Raw genomic sequence first — 14,465 nt, forward strand, 5'->3', positions numbered from 1 at the left:
CAATATATTTACAACATATATTTTCCCTCTGTGGGGGATTGCTGAGCTGTGTGGTATAAATTTCTTTTCTTACATATATCATAGACTAATATCGGTTTGAAAAAGCAGCTCAAGTTTGGAATGCGCATATGTTTTACATGGGATTGACTGATAATGAGTTCACGTTTCTTTTTAGGCAATATAGTTTTTAATTAAGGCTGTTTGATCAATAAATAGCTTACCATAATTGATAATTGTTATACTTCATTGACAAATGTCTCTTCAAAAAAAAATACATACAAGTCTGAAGCAATGCAAATTACTTATTTATAATATTAAGTATTATAATGACGTCACCCAAGGCGTCTATAGTGTGCCATTAAAGGTGTATTCCTATATGAAGAATGCAATGCCCCAAGCTAATTTCACATGCTGTCTATACTGTGCGCACATACATTGTGCACTGGGGCAATGCGGGTTACAAACCTGTATTCACATGAAAATGCCAGCCTGTTAATTATGGCTGGCCTTTCTATGTAAAGACCGGCTTGGAAATGTGAAATTATTTTGAGTTCCAAAGACGAAATATCGAGTTTAGAGACTGCATTTCGAGTTTAGAGACTGCATTTCGAGTTTAGAGACGGCATTTCGAGTTTGTATTTGTTTCTCGCATGGGGAGATATTTTTTTTAATATTGTTGGAAAGTTACACTGGTTTTGCACCTGAGAGCCCCACACCGCACTGCACGCAGGCGCGGGGTGTCGATTTCACCGGGAGAGCGCTCCAGTGAGATCACATCACCGGGTCCCGACTCCGGGGCGGCCGCCTGTTTGGGTGTCAGTTTCAGGCTGGCCGATCTCAGCTCCACACAGACAGCAAGCAGCAGGCAGGGGTAATACAATAGCCGCTGACGGTGTTGTACAAGCAGAAGCAAAGGGCAGCGGAGACCCCTGAAGAGTAAACTTACTTAAGGACTTTGTTTTTCCTCCTGTGCATCGAAGCGGGATTGTTTTTGGCGTAGCTGTCTAATATAATAGTGTCCTGCCAAGAAGATGATTTCTCTCCAGGTGGCTGTGGGAGTTGCGCTCATGGTGGCGGGGGTGCAGATCTGTCGCTGTGAAACGCCAGGTACAGTGCGATCTACACAGTCCTGACAGAGCGACCTGGCGTGATCCGGCCGAATAATGACGCCAACTCGGTCACAGCTGTTACAAACTAGACACTCCAACTATTGCTTTAATATTGTTTTAAATAGTTTTAGTGTTTTAACTCTACTCAGTGATACCAGGGTATTTAGTAAGTAAGGAGTCTGAGTGACGAAACACGAACAATACAATCCGCACCTGTTCTAGTCTTGCTCAGAATCAATTGTTGTTGCCATAATATGTGTGTGTGTGTGTGTATGGTAAGTTTGTTTGCACGATTTATTTAAGATGGTGTTGCACGTCCCGGGTGGAATTCTTTCCTCCCTTCAGGACGTTCTTTCACAGGATGGTACTGTATCACATATCATGCTTTCAAATGGAAATACAGGCTTGTTAACACGACTGCTCTATACAGCAAGTGGAAATGCTCAACCAGTTTATTTCAAAAGCTGTAACCCCTTTAATATTTAAATCTGTGGACGGAATGCTTTGGGATTAGGCATTCAGTTTTTTTTTTTTACCCAATACAGAACAATATACTTATAAACTTGAAACTAATGTTGTGCTGTTGGTCACATGGTCTGTTTACAATTAGACCGTTAGAATAATGATGTCTCAAGAGCACTGTTTAAATGTTTGATTGCAGTCGTGTTGATCAGAGAAGGGTGATGATGTTGCTAGTTCTATTAGTAGGCAAGGCATTCTAGTGCTGGGATAAATATTCAAGCAAACACTGCATGCAACGTGAGAAAGGAGCATGACTGTACTCATTCATATAACAGAATGTATTAATGGCTGTCAAAAAGAGCCGTGCAAATGAGTTCTAAAACACACGTTCTACTGTACAGAAGAGTTTTTACTGCTGTTTTTATAGGTGATTTTTATTTTACTCTTGAGGGGTTTCAAAAGTACAATTCTCTCGTCAGAAAGATAGACGCAGGGATGGAAATAAGACTCCTATAAGATGGCAGTTTCACCCATTCTAGGTTTTACTACAAACTTAATTAGCGCCAGTGTACAGGTAACAAGCTCAGGTGTGTCTTATTAAACTCATAGTGAAACCAGGAATGGATCACACTGCTGTGCAATGGGAGTCTTGTTTCATCCCTGTATTTCTCACATTTTCTGAGACTTTGCAAATGATTTAAAGAAATGTTGAGTATGCTCTCTGGATCAGCAGATCGATTTGTTTTTGTCATGTTGATTTTTCCAGAACATCAGTGAACAAAGAGAATCACAAACACATACAGAAACAAAATCAAAATACCAAAAAAAAATGTCTTTGTTTTAGTTTAATATAATATATATATATATATATATATATATATATATATATATATATATATATATATATATATATATTATACACCTTCGTGCATCAGGATGCAACAAAGGATACAAAGGTTTAGTTAGCTGTCTCTAGGACCAGACTGCTGTGTTTGATTTGATAGCATGTTGTTTTTCTAGGACTCATGCTTGCTTGGTTAGCCGTCTCTAGGACCAGGCTGCTATGTTTGATTTGATAGCAGGTTGTTTTTCTAGGACTCATGCTTGCTTGGTTAGCCGTCTCTAGGACCAGGCTGCTGTGTTTGATTTGAAAGCAGGTTGTTTTTCTAGGACTCATGCTTACTTGGTTAGCTGTCTCTAGGACCAGGGTGCTATGTTTGATTTGAAAGCAGGTTGTTTTTCTAGGACTCATGCTTACTTGGTTAGCCGTCTCTAGGACCAGGCTGCCTGGTTCATGCTTTGACGGCTGTCTCTCTTGTCTAGGGAGTTGCGCACTGATGGATTCGTGTGGAAGCTGCCTGGCTGGGGACGCCTCGCTCAATATCACAGACTGCATGTGGCTGCAGTGTGATTCAGGTGAGGCTTCGTCAATACCAGTTCTTCTTGATGTAGCAGGGGGGAGGCTGGGCATGAACCAGTGAGTGTCTTAACCACTATGCAAAAGAGCTGGGCACCTCTGCATTCGTGGTTATTCAGCTTTTAAGCTCTTCCCACTGGCAGGGAACAGAATCTGTAACAGCAGAGTATCACACAACACTGCCCGTTACACTGACACTTTCAACCCACACATTCTATAACGAACTTACTGTGTTCTGATCAGTCCATTCTCTTCCCTTTATTGTAAATCAGCTTCAAGGATTTGTCAGATATCCTGTACATCTCATCCTGTGTATAGATGCATTCAGATTAGAAATTGTGGCACAGAGATGGTGCAGGCGAAACTCCATGAAGCCACTTGGAATCCACTGAGTGGTTCTTGAGCAGCGGATTCATTTGGCTGCACATGCCTGCGTGGTGTGGTTTGTACTGTGTCATCACTGCTCGTGTTTGTCTCCTGATTAATCAGCTGGGAGGATGCTGGCTTTCACACCCCACCCGTTCAGACTGCATTCAGAGAACTGTGTTCCTCCTGCACGTCTGGGAGTGAAATTAACACTGCTGTTACAGAAAGACAAGGCAGTCTGTGGGAGGTGTGAGGAACAGATCACATTATGAAGGGAAGGCACTCCAGCACAATCTACAGCTTTCTGTACATTTTCATGGCCTGCTCAAATGCATTGAGTGATCCATTATGCCTTCGAGCTGCTTGGTGTGGCTCTGAAGGTGTATAGTTATTAACTCCTGTATTATTGATTAGATTTACATGTCTGGGCATCACAGCCAGGCACTGTTGTACCAGGAGTGACCAGGAAGCAATCTTGTTCTACAACATTACCAGGGAGTGTCGGAGGAATGTAATACCTTCCTTGTGATCTCCCAGTGTTGCCTTAGCAACCCGAGCAAGTCTTTGAATAATTGAATATGTATTGACAGTGCAGCTGTGCTGGTTCCAGAGCTGTTTCTTCTCAGACCTGACGCTGCCTTCACCAGCACAATCTACACTGAGAGATGGATTCTGCAATGTATAGAAGCTGCATCTCCCTGTTGCTATCCACTTGCATCGGACTGTAAGACAGTGAGCTACTGCCCCCTAGAGGACAAGGTCAGCTCTGCAGGTCTGGAGCTCAGCGCCAGAGCTAATGCAACTCTCCCTATATAATTGTTCTGATTAACCCTTTGCAGACGGCCCATGATCATTTCAATGGAATTAGAGCCATGATGTAGTTGTGTACAACATGATGACAAGTGTGTTGGTCCTTTTCAAATAAGCATAAAGCAGACTTCAGACAATCAAACAAACAGACAGTCAGCTCTGTAGTCAAGGTTGCTCATTGACGTAGTTTACTGTTTAAACTATCAGCCTCCTCTGGTTTAGTATGTGTACTTATCGTTAGATTGTTTTTCACACACTGTATTCAGTCACTTATGAAGAAGCTGCGGTCCATGAAGAGCGAAGCAAGATCCTTATAAAGCAGGAATCGGTTTAGGATTTCGATTTAAAACGCACAGCCTCAAATGTTCCAGGTAAATCTGATTTCCAGGGTGTAGTCCAGAGGGTGTGAATTCATTCTCTGCACGTTCACCTTCAAAATACAAAGGTTGCACTGTGAGGTATATGAACGTTATCAAGTGTGAAGGCATGTTTTCAATGGCAAATCCATTCAAACTGCAGGTAGCAATAATTTAACTGCTGCTTTCTGCAGAGAGGCACTGTTTTTATTTATCTCAGAAAATGTTCTGTGGTTTTTGCATTGAAACAGGGGTCTTGCTGTACCTCACACTCCTGCAGTGGAAGCTGTGCCTGTGGAAAGGGTTCTTATAAACAGGGTTTCTAGATTTCATTCCAAAAAACAGAAATTCAGTGAAAGCGAAAAATGAAAGCCGTGTTTTTCCATGGGTAAAGTAAAACTCCAGCGGCCGAAGCAGTATGTTTAAATATGAACGAATCCACAGTATAACACATGAGAACACAGCAGCTCTGGGTAGCCAGGACAACCAGCCGACTGTTCTGTTATTGTTTCTAATCTGCCAGCCCTGCCTAGCAGAGACACTGTTGTGTGAGGATGTCACAAATACACAATAATATTAAAGGGGGGAGGAGGAGGGGGCAGCAACTGAGCACACTATCCCAAAGGAAAGAGTGTATTACCCCTCAAAGGGGTGTAATAGATATATCTATGCATTCAATTGAAACTTGGTATGGACATTCCTCAGCAAAATTTCTGAATCTAGGTCAAGGAGACTTGCTTGTTATTCATGTGTTCTGGCTTGTGATTGGTTAGGCTATTGAAAGCTATATCTTGGAAACCAGTGAATGAAGGTCATGCCGTACTTGTCTGTCCACACTACTCTGTACAGTATGTCATGGTTACGTTTTTAGACAGTATAACAGTATAAAGAAATTATGAGTGTCCCTGCCATGCTTGTTTGTTTCATGCAAACGCAGATGTTTGTTTTTCATTTTCCTTTGTGGGTTTACATGAATAATTTCCTCTGTTTCTGTTCCAGGCAACTCGAGCTGTGTGTGGGGGGGCGAGGTGCCGGAAGGCTGCTCCCTGTTCAACGATGCCTCCCTGTGTGCTGGTAAGAGAACAGAGAGGGGGCAGGACGCAGTGCAGCGATCTCACTTCTTTCACTGCTCGTCGAACTGGGATCAGAATTTAGAAACCAGTCTGGACCTGTACAACTCTATCTCTTCTCGTTCCAGTAACAAACTGGGACTGTCTGCTCAATCTGCTGTGTGCAATTCAAGGGCTGCTGGGAGGAAAGGAAGGGAATAAGTGAGACGGGAAGAGTGAAGCAGGTACACAGGGAGGGAGAAGGTGAGAAATGCAGGGAGGTAGAGAGCGAAGGAGAGAGGCAAAGGGAGACAGGTAGGCAGAGGTTGGGAGAGTGGAAGGCAAGCAGGAAAAGGGAAAAACAGAAAGAGTGAGGCTGGGAAGGAGAGAGGGAGGAGGGTAAGAGGCTTGAAGAGGGGGAGTCTGTGGAAAAGGGAGGGGGACAGAGAGAGAGGTTGGGATGGTAGGGAGGCTATGAGAAAGGAAGAGAGATAGAGGGGAAGACTGGGAGTGGCATGGGGAGTTTATGAGGAAGGAAAGAAGAAGACTGGGAGAGGGAGGGAGATAGAGAGGGAGGCACTCAGACAGGTCCCCTCCACAGCTAGGAGGGGAGGAGGGGGGAAGTCACACTCCAGGAATGTTCCGGGAGCCAGGGTCCTGTGATCAGCACCAGCCCAGACCTCCCTGCTCACTGCTGCCAGCTTCCTGATCACATTACAGGCTTTCAAAACATTCTTACAAGGCTTAGGAGGAAAATAAGCAGCAATTAGCCACCCCTAATCTAACTTGTGTGTGTGTGTTATATTCTCTGTTTTGCTATGGTTAACATTTCCAAACCAGGTCAAGCAGTCTGGTGTATCAGTTATCATTGTAAGCTGCATCTGATTGTTCTCAGTGGTTTATTTCAGTTCATTGCAATGACCTGCTTTATAATGTACTTGATGAACAAGCAGATATAACCGAAGAGGTATTGATCCTCCAAGAAATGGCAGCTATCAGAATTCTTCATGCTGTATCTTGGGAACAGAACAGAAATGGAAAAGAGGATCCTCTATTTGTCCTATGTGGTGCACCTGGCTTGTTTCCACCGGGCGCTGAGACCGAGCTGAAAGCGATTTGAAATCAGTCCTGTTCAGACAGATGGAAATGAAACAGTATGTGACCAATACTGCTGGCTTCCCAGAGCTCAAGCAGCATTAATCTTGCACTTCATGAGGCAATATTAGGTAGCCCAAGATCAGTGGTAACTGAGTTAGGATTAGGGTTAGGGTAACTGGGGCCTGTGAAACCAAGCGATGGGTGTTCTGTAACATACATGATCATAGACTGCAGGTGAGACCGGTGACAGGCAGGCAGGCAGGCAGGCAGTCCCAGTTTGATGATGGGATGGATTTTACTGTTATCAGAGAATGCAGCTCTGGGGCTGTCCCTATACATGTAATTAACACCCCTGTCTCTCTCTCTGAGAATGCAGCTCTGGGGCTGTGCCCCTATACATGTAATTAACACCTCTCTCTCTCTCTCTCTCTCTCTCTCTCTCTCTCTCTTCTCTCTCTCTCGCTGTCTGTATACTTGTCTGCTCCCACTTCAGCCCCTGAGAGATCCACCCCCAGCAGGACAGGTAAGATGAGAAACTCCAATGGAATAACTAATAACACCGTAAAGGGGTTCTAACTGTTGGGATAATTCTATCAGTGTTCCCTGTCCTGCACTTCCATTGGCACTTCCATTGGCTGTGTAGGTACCATGTGTGTAGTTTGGAAAGAAACACATGTTAAAGCAAACCGTGTATTTTAATTTAAGAAGAGAAAAACGAGAAAGACACTTCTCAGTGTGCTTGCCTTGCTTTCAGAAAGTTACTTCCTGTTACTGTTTCACTTTCCTGGTTTCCTGCAAAACATGTTAGGCAGTAGGGGAGGCAGCTGGTTGGTTAGTGACAGGAAACAAGGTGTTGAAGGACAAATGAATGAGGAAGTGCAAGAGTGCCTGGAAGCAAGGCTTGCAAATAGAGGGGCTGTGGAACACAGGGAGCCTGGCTCGGGAGAATGATGTCACAGGCACTAGTGCTGGGGGAGCTTTACATGGAAACAATATTCCTTCATTCCATCATTTCATAACATATTCAAGTTCAGAAATCTCCCGGGAGTAAAATAAACTGCTTTCCCGTCATTCTTTCTATTAAAGAAAAACCTGTTATGTGTCACTTACTCATTCGTTTTCATTGCATGATAGCCTTTTCATATTATAATTACTGCTGCAGTCCATCCTTTTACAAGGATATACTATCATGGGTCTGGGAGTGAGCGTTGATCACAGCACTGAGTAGATGAGGCCATGATTAATTGAGGACAGTAACCCTAGAGAGCCGGGCTGGGCTTCCTGTGAATATTTCATGAGCGCCAGGAGCAGCGTGGCGAAGGGGATCGGTTACCAAGACCAGCTTCTTTACAGCATGCAGTCCGGATTAAAACACCAAGACAGGGACCCAGCCCACGAGCAACCAGTCTGCACTCCAAAATACAACTGCAGCCAGGATCACTGTGCATTTAAACACATTACCAAGACAGGGACCCAGCCCCCGAGCAACCTGTCTGCACTCCAAAATACAACTGCAGCCAGGATCACTGTGCATTTAAACACATTACCAAGACAGGGACCCAGCCCACGAGCAACCAGTCTGCACTCCAAAATACAACTGCAGCCAGGATCACTGTGCGTTTAAAACACCAAGACAGGGACCCAGCCCACGAGCAACCAGTCTGCACTCCAAAATACAACTGCAGCCAGGATCACTGTGCGTTTAAACACATTACCAAGACAGGGACCCAGCCCACGAGCAACCAGTCTGCACTCCAAAATACAACTGCAGCCAGGATCACTGTGCATTTAAACACATTACCAAGACAGGGACCCAGCCCACGAGCAACCAGTCTGCACTCCAAAATACAACTGCAGCCAGGATCACTGTGCATTTAAACACATTACCAAGACAGGGACCCAGCCCACGAGCAACCTGTCTGCACTCCAAAATACAACTGCAGCCAGGATCACTGTGCATTTAAACACATTACCAAGACAGGGACCCAGCCCACGAGCAACCAGTCTGCACTCCAAAATACAACTGCAGCCAGGATCACTGTGCGTTTAAAACAGATGCCAAAGCGCATTCTATTGACAGGCAGAATGCAGGTCAGTGAACATGTAAGGCAACTGGAATAAATGTTTAATGAATGCATTATTAATAATACAGCAGGGGAGGAAATAAGACCCCCCTGCAGAGCAGCTTGGGTTTGTATCCTCAGCATAACAAGCTGCTTCAGATTTCATTGTCTTATTTTTTCCCCTTACCTTTGACTCTCTGAGTTGAGGATTTCTTCTTCACTTCTCGTTGCATATATACACGCACCCTGTCTTTATAGAAGTAAGCGCTAGCAGTATCTAACAAGTTTTGCTGAGAGAAGTGGAACTCTGTTAGGTCATTGGCTGCCATACCCCATTCAAAGGCACTTAAATCTTTTGTCTTGCCCATTTACCCTCTGAATGGCACACATACACAATCCATGTCTCAATTGTGTCGAGGCTTAGAAATCCTTCTTTAACCTGTGTCCCCTTCATCTACACTGATTGAAGTGGATTTAACAGGTTACATCAATAAGGGATCATAGCTTTCACCTGGATTCACCTCGTCAGTCTATTTCATGGAAAGAGCAGGTGTTCCTAATGTTTTGTACACTTTTGTGTAGCTTTGTGTTGCAATAAGAACAGCTTAGAATGCAAACATCATAACTAATTGAATTGAATACTGTACAGTGTACTTTGAAGCTACTTCATCAGCCACAGGGAAGAGTAGACCAAGGATACCTCTTATTTCCATGCCTGTACAAAAGGATAAACCAGAACTCAAAACCTACAATGTCTAGAATGCATCTAGGACCCCTGAAGACTGAATTCAAAGAAAAGGCTCATATTGGGTGTGGATGTGTAACTTCTACACTCATAAAGTTCCTAAATTATTATAAAGTTGTTTACAGTAAAAGTAACATGGTGTGTCTAATTCATTTAAGTAGTCTGATTACATGTAAATAGGCACAGGTTTCGCTGCAGCCCTTTTCCCCTGATTGGTGCGTTCCTCCCTTGCAGATGCCCCGCCCCCACCCTGTCCCCTGATTGGTGCGTTCCTCCCTTGCAGATGCCCCGCCCCCCACGGAGCCGGCCCCAGTGTACAAGCAGGCGAACTTTGACCTGTCAAGCTTCATCGGGGGGATCATCATGGTGCTGGGAATGCAGTCGGCCCTCTTCTTCATCATGAAGTTCCTCAAGACCAAAGACAGCACCTACCAGACCATGTAAGAGCCTCGCTGGTCCCACTGGCAATAAGAACATGCTGGGTTTCAGTCTAAACAGATTCAAGCACCTCTGTGTCCTCAGCAGAGCTCCCAGAGTCATGAGTATATTTTAAGAGCTTCACATTTCTTTTTGTTCTGTTCCCTTTACCTGTTCATGATGTTTGCATTCATCGAGTGCTTCTGATTTCAGTTGCTCAGATACTGGGTTGGTGTGTCTGTATTCAAGTGCTTTCACCTCAGTTCAAGAGCTGCTTTTCACTTCTAGTTGCTACCATAGATACAGCTAACAGCTCTGCCAAGGTGTCTTGATAGAAGTAGGAGCCAGCGCCATCTAGTGATCAAGTTTTCTTCTGTATTGCTGGCAATACACAGCTGTGCAATAGATGGCGCTGGCGCGTACCAAAATATAGATGCCGCTCTAGCCAACATTATATTTATCAATCATAGTCAAAGCACCTCAATGCAGACACAATATAAGACTGGCCCAGAATGCAAAGATTAAAAACTAAAGGGAACGTTAGAAAGTAAATAATGTAAACTCCACTTTAACGATGATAAAGTCACCATTAGGAATGCCTGCTGCCACGGTGCAGTTAGAGATGGGAGGGTTGTTTAGTTTCCTGGGCAGTGTTTGATGTCTGTCAGCACTCACTTATGTTCTCTCCTGTTTGTCTTGTTTTTTTAACCCTTCACACGCTGCGACCAGGGAGGAGCCGCAGTAGGGTCTGCGAGGCCGGGCTGTGTGGGAGAGTTTAATCCAGCACGCCTCCCTTCCCTGTCTCCTTTTATATTGAAATCCACTCTGCCCCCCCTGAAACCTTTGCTGTTCCTGCGTGCTGCATGACTGTGAGAAGACTTTCTTTAAGAATAGATCCAATCCTCACACTTTAATAAGAGCCTGCCCTGGTTTAATAAATGCCCGCCCAGTCCTAGACCCACTGCAGCTTATTCTCTGTATAGATATAGAGCCGTGGAAAGAACGCAAGACACTTATTCATAAGAGGCCTAGAATTGTAACGTTAAGTAAAAAATAAAAAAGCAGCAACACTTTTTTGATGTTTAATAGTAATTCCTGAGTCCCATCTCCAAACTGCACGAGATGACAGTGAGAATTCCCCTGCACATGACATTGTAGCTTGTGTCTCAGAACAGTCTTTAAGGAAAGTGCCTCACTTGGTCCTCCCTGCCCTGCCTGTGTGATTTGCCCCTCTCTCGTGTGTTTTGAAGTTGCTTGCTCTGTCGTCATTGCTGACAAACCTACAGAGAGGAGCCTCTCTGGTTTGTTCCATCTCTGTACTCTTCACTCGCCTGTGTAACGTTTTCACTGCCCCCTGATCATGGTGTAGATGAATATTTCTAATATACCCCTAACCCTCTCCTCCTTGTTGGTTCTGCACCTGTTAGGGTTACCCCATGTCTACTGCTTTGCTGAAACAGGGAGATATCTCCTCTGAAAGACCAATACAGTACGTCCAGTGGCTTTGGGGTCTCCTGTACGGGACGACCAGTATGGCAGGACACTAGTGGTATAGTACCTAGATATTGCACCAAGATATTTTGAAGTAAATTAAAAGTTCAACTGCATAATAATACAGGGGTGAGTGAAAATGATACTGCAGCTAGCTTAGGTTCTATTCTATTAACTTTCCTCTCTGTCCTTATCCAGCATGCTTTTGAATGACATAAAGACACCAGCACTGGCACACAACTAATCCCATCCCTTGCTCTGATTTCAGTCGATTAGTTTGATTGGTGACACCTGGTGGCTGTGAGTTGTAACTGGAGCTGGTTATGCAGTATTGCTGTACAGTACTTTTAAAAACAAAGGTGGCTCACATGTGCTCGCAGAATGCACATACATGTATTTGTGAGGCAAAAATGGTCCTTAAGATAGAATTACTCAGAAAATCCATAGAGAACCAGTTCAACAGAAAGTCAAAATTGCTGTGCAAATTCACCTTTATTTAACACAACAAGGACTATTATGACACAAGGGCAAAAGCACATTTTATAAAAGAAATCCAATCATTTGAAGAATATTAAAGAGTAAATAGCTTCAAATGCCATTTAAAAACCTCTGTTCTGTTTGGTGGTGTTTGCAGTCATTGTGAGTGGTTCTGTTGCTCCAGCGATTGAGCTGCTTTGAGCTCACTGGGAGAGTCTGAAGTTGCTTTTCAGTTGAAAGGTCTCATTGTCAATGCAAATGAGGAAGGCTAATCAGTCCTGGCACTTATGATTCTCCAGACAAGCACAAAGCCAGGTGAAAAACAAATCTGTAACTCAGCACTGGAGCAACAGAACCCAGCAGCACTCAGCATGAGGGCAACGTGAAAAAGCAATTACCCAGAATTGAGCTGCACCTTCCTGCATTTATTTCTGTCTAATTGTGAACCCTTGTCCTCGGAGAGAAGTTCCCTTTGCCTGCGCAGTATGGCTGCTTTTCACTTTGAACCGTCCATCTTGAGCGCATGATTCCATCCTGCGTTTCTTTCTCGCTGTAGGTTCTGAAGAGTGAAGCTGTGTGTTACAGTGTGGACTTCTCCCCAGTGACTGTGCTGGGGGCTTTTCAAACTTCCCTGGACTGTGGGAGTCTCACCCCACATTGTCACAGCTGTCTGTCTGTCTGTCTGTCTGTCTAAAGAAAACAAAACTATGCAACACCGAACTGAGCCCACACAAAGGTCAGGATAACCGGGACTTCTTTCTGTGGCCTAGTAGCTCTAAACCCGACCCTGACCCAGAGAGAGTGCAGCTGACAAAGTAACTCTATAAACCTGACCCTGACCCAAAGAGACTGCAGCTGACAAAGTAACTCTCTAAACCTGACCCTGACCCAAAGAGACTGCAGCTGACAAAGTAACTCTCTAAACCTGACCCTGACCCAGAGAGACTGCAGCTGACAAAATAACTCTCTAAACCTGACCCTGACCCAAAGAGACTGCAGCTGACAAAGTAACTCTATAAACCTGACCCTGACCCAAAGAGACTGCAGCTGACAAAGTAACTCTCTAAACCTGACCCTGACCCAAAGAGACTGCAGCTGACAAAGTAACTCTCTAAACCTGAGCTGACAAAGTAACTCTCTAAACCTGACCCTGACCCAAAGAGACTGCAGCTGACAAAGAGACTGACCCAAAGAGACTGCAGCTGACAAAGTAACTCTCTAAACTCTATAAACCTGACCCTGACCCAAAGAGACTGCAGCTGACAAAGTAACTCTATAAACCTGACCCTGACCCAAAGAGAGACTGCAGCTGACAAAGACTAACTCTCTATAAACCTGACCCTGACCCAAAGAGACTGCAGCTGACTGACAAAGTAACTCTCTAAACCTGACCCTGACCCAGAGAGACTGCAGCTGACAAAGACTAACAAAGTAACTCTATAAACCTGACCCTGACCCAAAGAGACTGCAGCTGACAAAGTAATTCTATAAACCTGACCCTGACCCAAAGAGACTGCAGCTGACAAAGTAACTCTCTAAACCTGACCCTGACCCAAAGAGACTGCAGCTGACAAAGTAACTCTCTAAACCTGACCCTGACCCAAAGAGACTGCAGCTGACAAAGTAACTCTCTAAACCTGACCCTGACCCAAAGAGACTGCAGCTGACAAAGTAACTCTCTAAACCTGACCCTGACCCAAAGAGACTGCAGCTGACAAAGTAACTCTCTAAACCTGACCCTGACCCAAAGAGACTGCAGCTGACAAAGGCATTATTCCACAAGCCACATTCTCAAAGCAATTTACTCCAAATCCCTATCAGCACAAATATAAATCACAACAAATGTAAATAACAGATGCATTATCAATACTTTAATATGTACTTCCAAATATTGGATGTAAACTTAATGCTTTACAGATACCATATTGAGTTCTGTTGCATCCATTGTAGCTTCATTGAATTAACTAACTGGATACTGCCTAGAGAAATGAAGCAGCAAGCTTGCACCATCAATAAGCCAGTGCTACTGTAGTCTCACGGATCAATCATTCACCTGTCCAGACATGGTTCATTGTAATGGGTTTGTGAGCGCTCATCCCCCATGCAGCCACAGTTTGGTGTTGAGTGCCTTCTCTTTGAGTTACTCATGATGAAGAGACACCTATGAGACTCAAGGTCCCTGTTTTGAACGGGGGAATCCCTGCTGCTGTTTGTACGGACCCCCTCCCTCTTTGGAATGGTGTTGCTGTTGTCCAGATGCATTTCTAAACTCTTGCTGTTCTGTTTGGAAAGTGGAATAATTTAATAAAATGGATCTTTCTTACTCTGGGACCAGACCCACCTGTGTGTATTTTATTATTGTCCAGAACTTCGATAAACCGCCGCTGGGTTTGTAGACGAACCCCACCCCGGATGCATCAGCCTCCATTTTTAGTGGTAACCCCGAGATAACCACGGATAGGCGCTTAATAAAATCTGGTATGACTGCACAGTGCTGTAAAATGCTCTAATACAATCTAGCTGTTGTTTGTACAGGTTGGTAAAAATCGACCCATTAGGTCAAGTGATTAGTTTGTCCACTTCACATAAAAAACTCAGAAATGTT

At 44.2% G+C, this 14,465-nt stretch overlaps 1 protein-coding gene and 1 long non-coding RNA gene across 4 annotated transcripts; one reads left to right on the plus strand and one right to left on the minus strand.

Moving 5' to 3' along the window:
- The first annotated feature begins 564 nt into the window (after positions 1–564).
- Positions 565–12,799, plus strand: cd164l2 (CD164 sialomucin-like 2). 3 transcript variants are annotated; one of them, XM_041234194.1, is made up of 6 exons: positions 747–1,107; positions 2,895–2,987; positions 5,520–5,594; positions 7,161–7,190; positions 9,759–9,915; positions 12,417–12,799. In XM_041234194.1, the coding sequence occupies exons 1-6, from the start codon at positions 1,032–1,034 to the stop codon at positions 12,421–12,423; spliced, it is 438 nt and encodes a 145-aa protein (XP_041090128.1). In that variant the 5' UTR covers positions 747–1,031; the 3' UTR covers positions 12,424–12,799. The 3 variants fall into 3 exon arrangements, with proteins under 3 accessions (XP_041090129.1, XP_041090128.1, XP_041090127.1); XM_041234193.1 differs by having other exon boundaries at positions 754–1,107; positions 10,622–12,799; XM_041234195.1 differs by lacking the exon at positions 12,417–12,799 and having other exon boundaries at positions 565–1,107; positions 9,710–9,904.
- A 92-nt stretch (positions 12,800–12,891) lies between these two features.
- LOC121303465 lies at positions 12,892–14,195 on the minus strand. Its single transcript, XR_005947797.1, has 3 exons — positions 13,306–14,195; positions 13,094–13,141; positions 12,892–12,977 (listed from the first exon to the last, which is right to left on the minus strand). It is a non-coding gene; the product is annotated as an uncharacterized LOC121303465 (long non-coding RNA).
- Between the last annotated feature and the right edge of the window lie 270 nt (positions 14,196–14,465).

This window comes from Polyodon spathula, chromosome 32, assembly GCF_017654505.1.
Source record: "Polyodon spathula isolate WHYD16114869_AA chromosome 32, ASM1765450v1, whole genome shotgun sequence".
In the NCBI taxonomy this organism is placed as follows: domain Eukaryota; kingdom Metazoa; phylum Chordata; class Actinopteri; order Acipenseriformes; family Polyodontidae; genus Polyodon; species Polyodon spathula.

Coding starts and splice junctions, on each gene's coding strand:
- cd164l2 (XM_041234193.1), top strand. CDS start 1,032: ATGATTTCTCTCCAGGTGGCTGTGGGAGTTGCGCTCATGGTGGCGGGG. Junction 2,988..5,519: donor GTGGCTGCAGTGTGATTCAG/GTGAGGCTTCGT, acceptor TTTCTGTTCCAG/GCAACTCGAGCTGTGTGTGG. Junction 5,595..7,160: donor CGATGCCTCCCTGTGTGCTG/GTAAGAGAACAG, acceptor CTCCCACTTCAG/CCCCTGAGAGATCCACCCCC.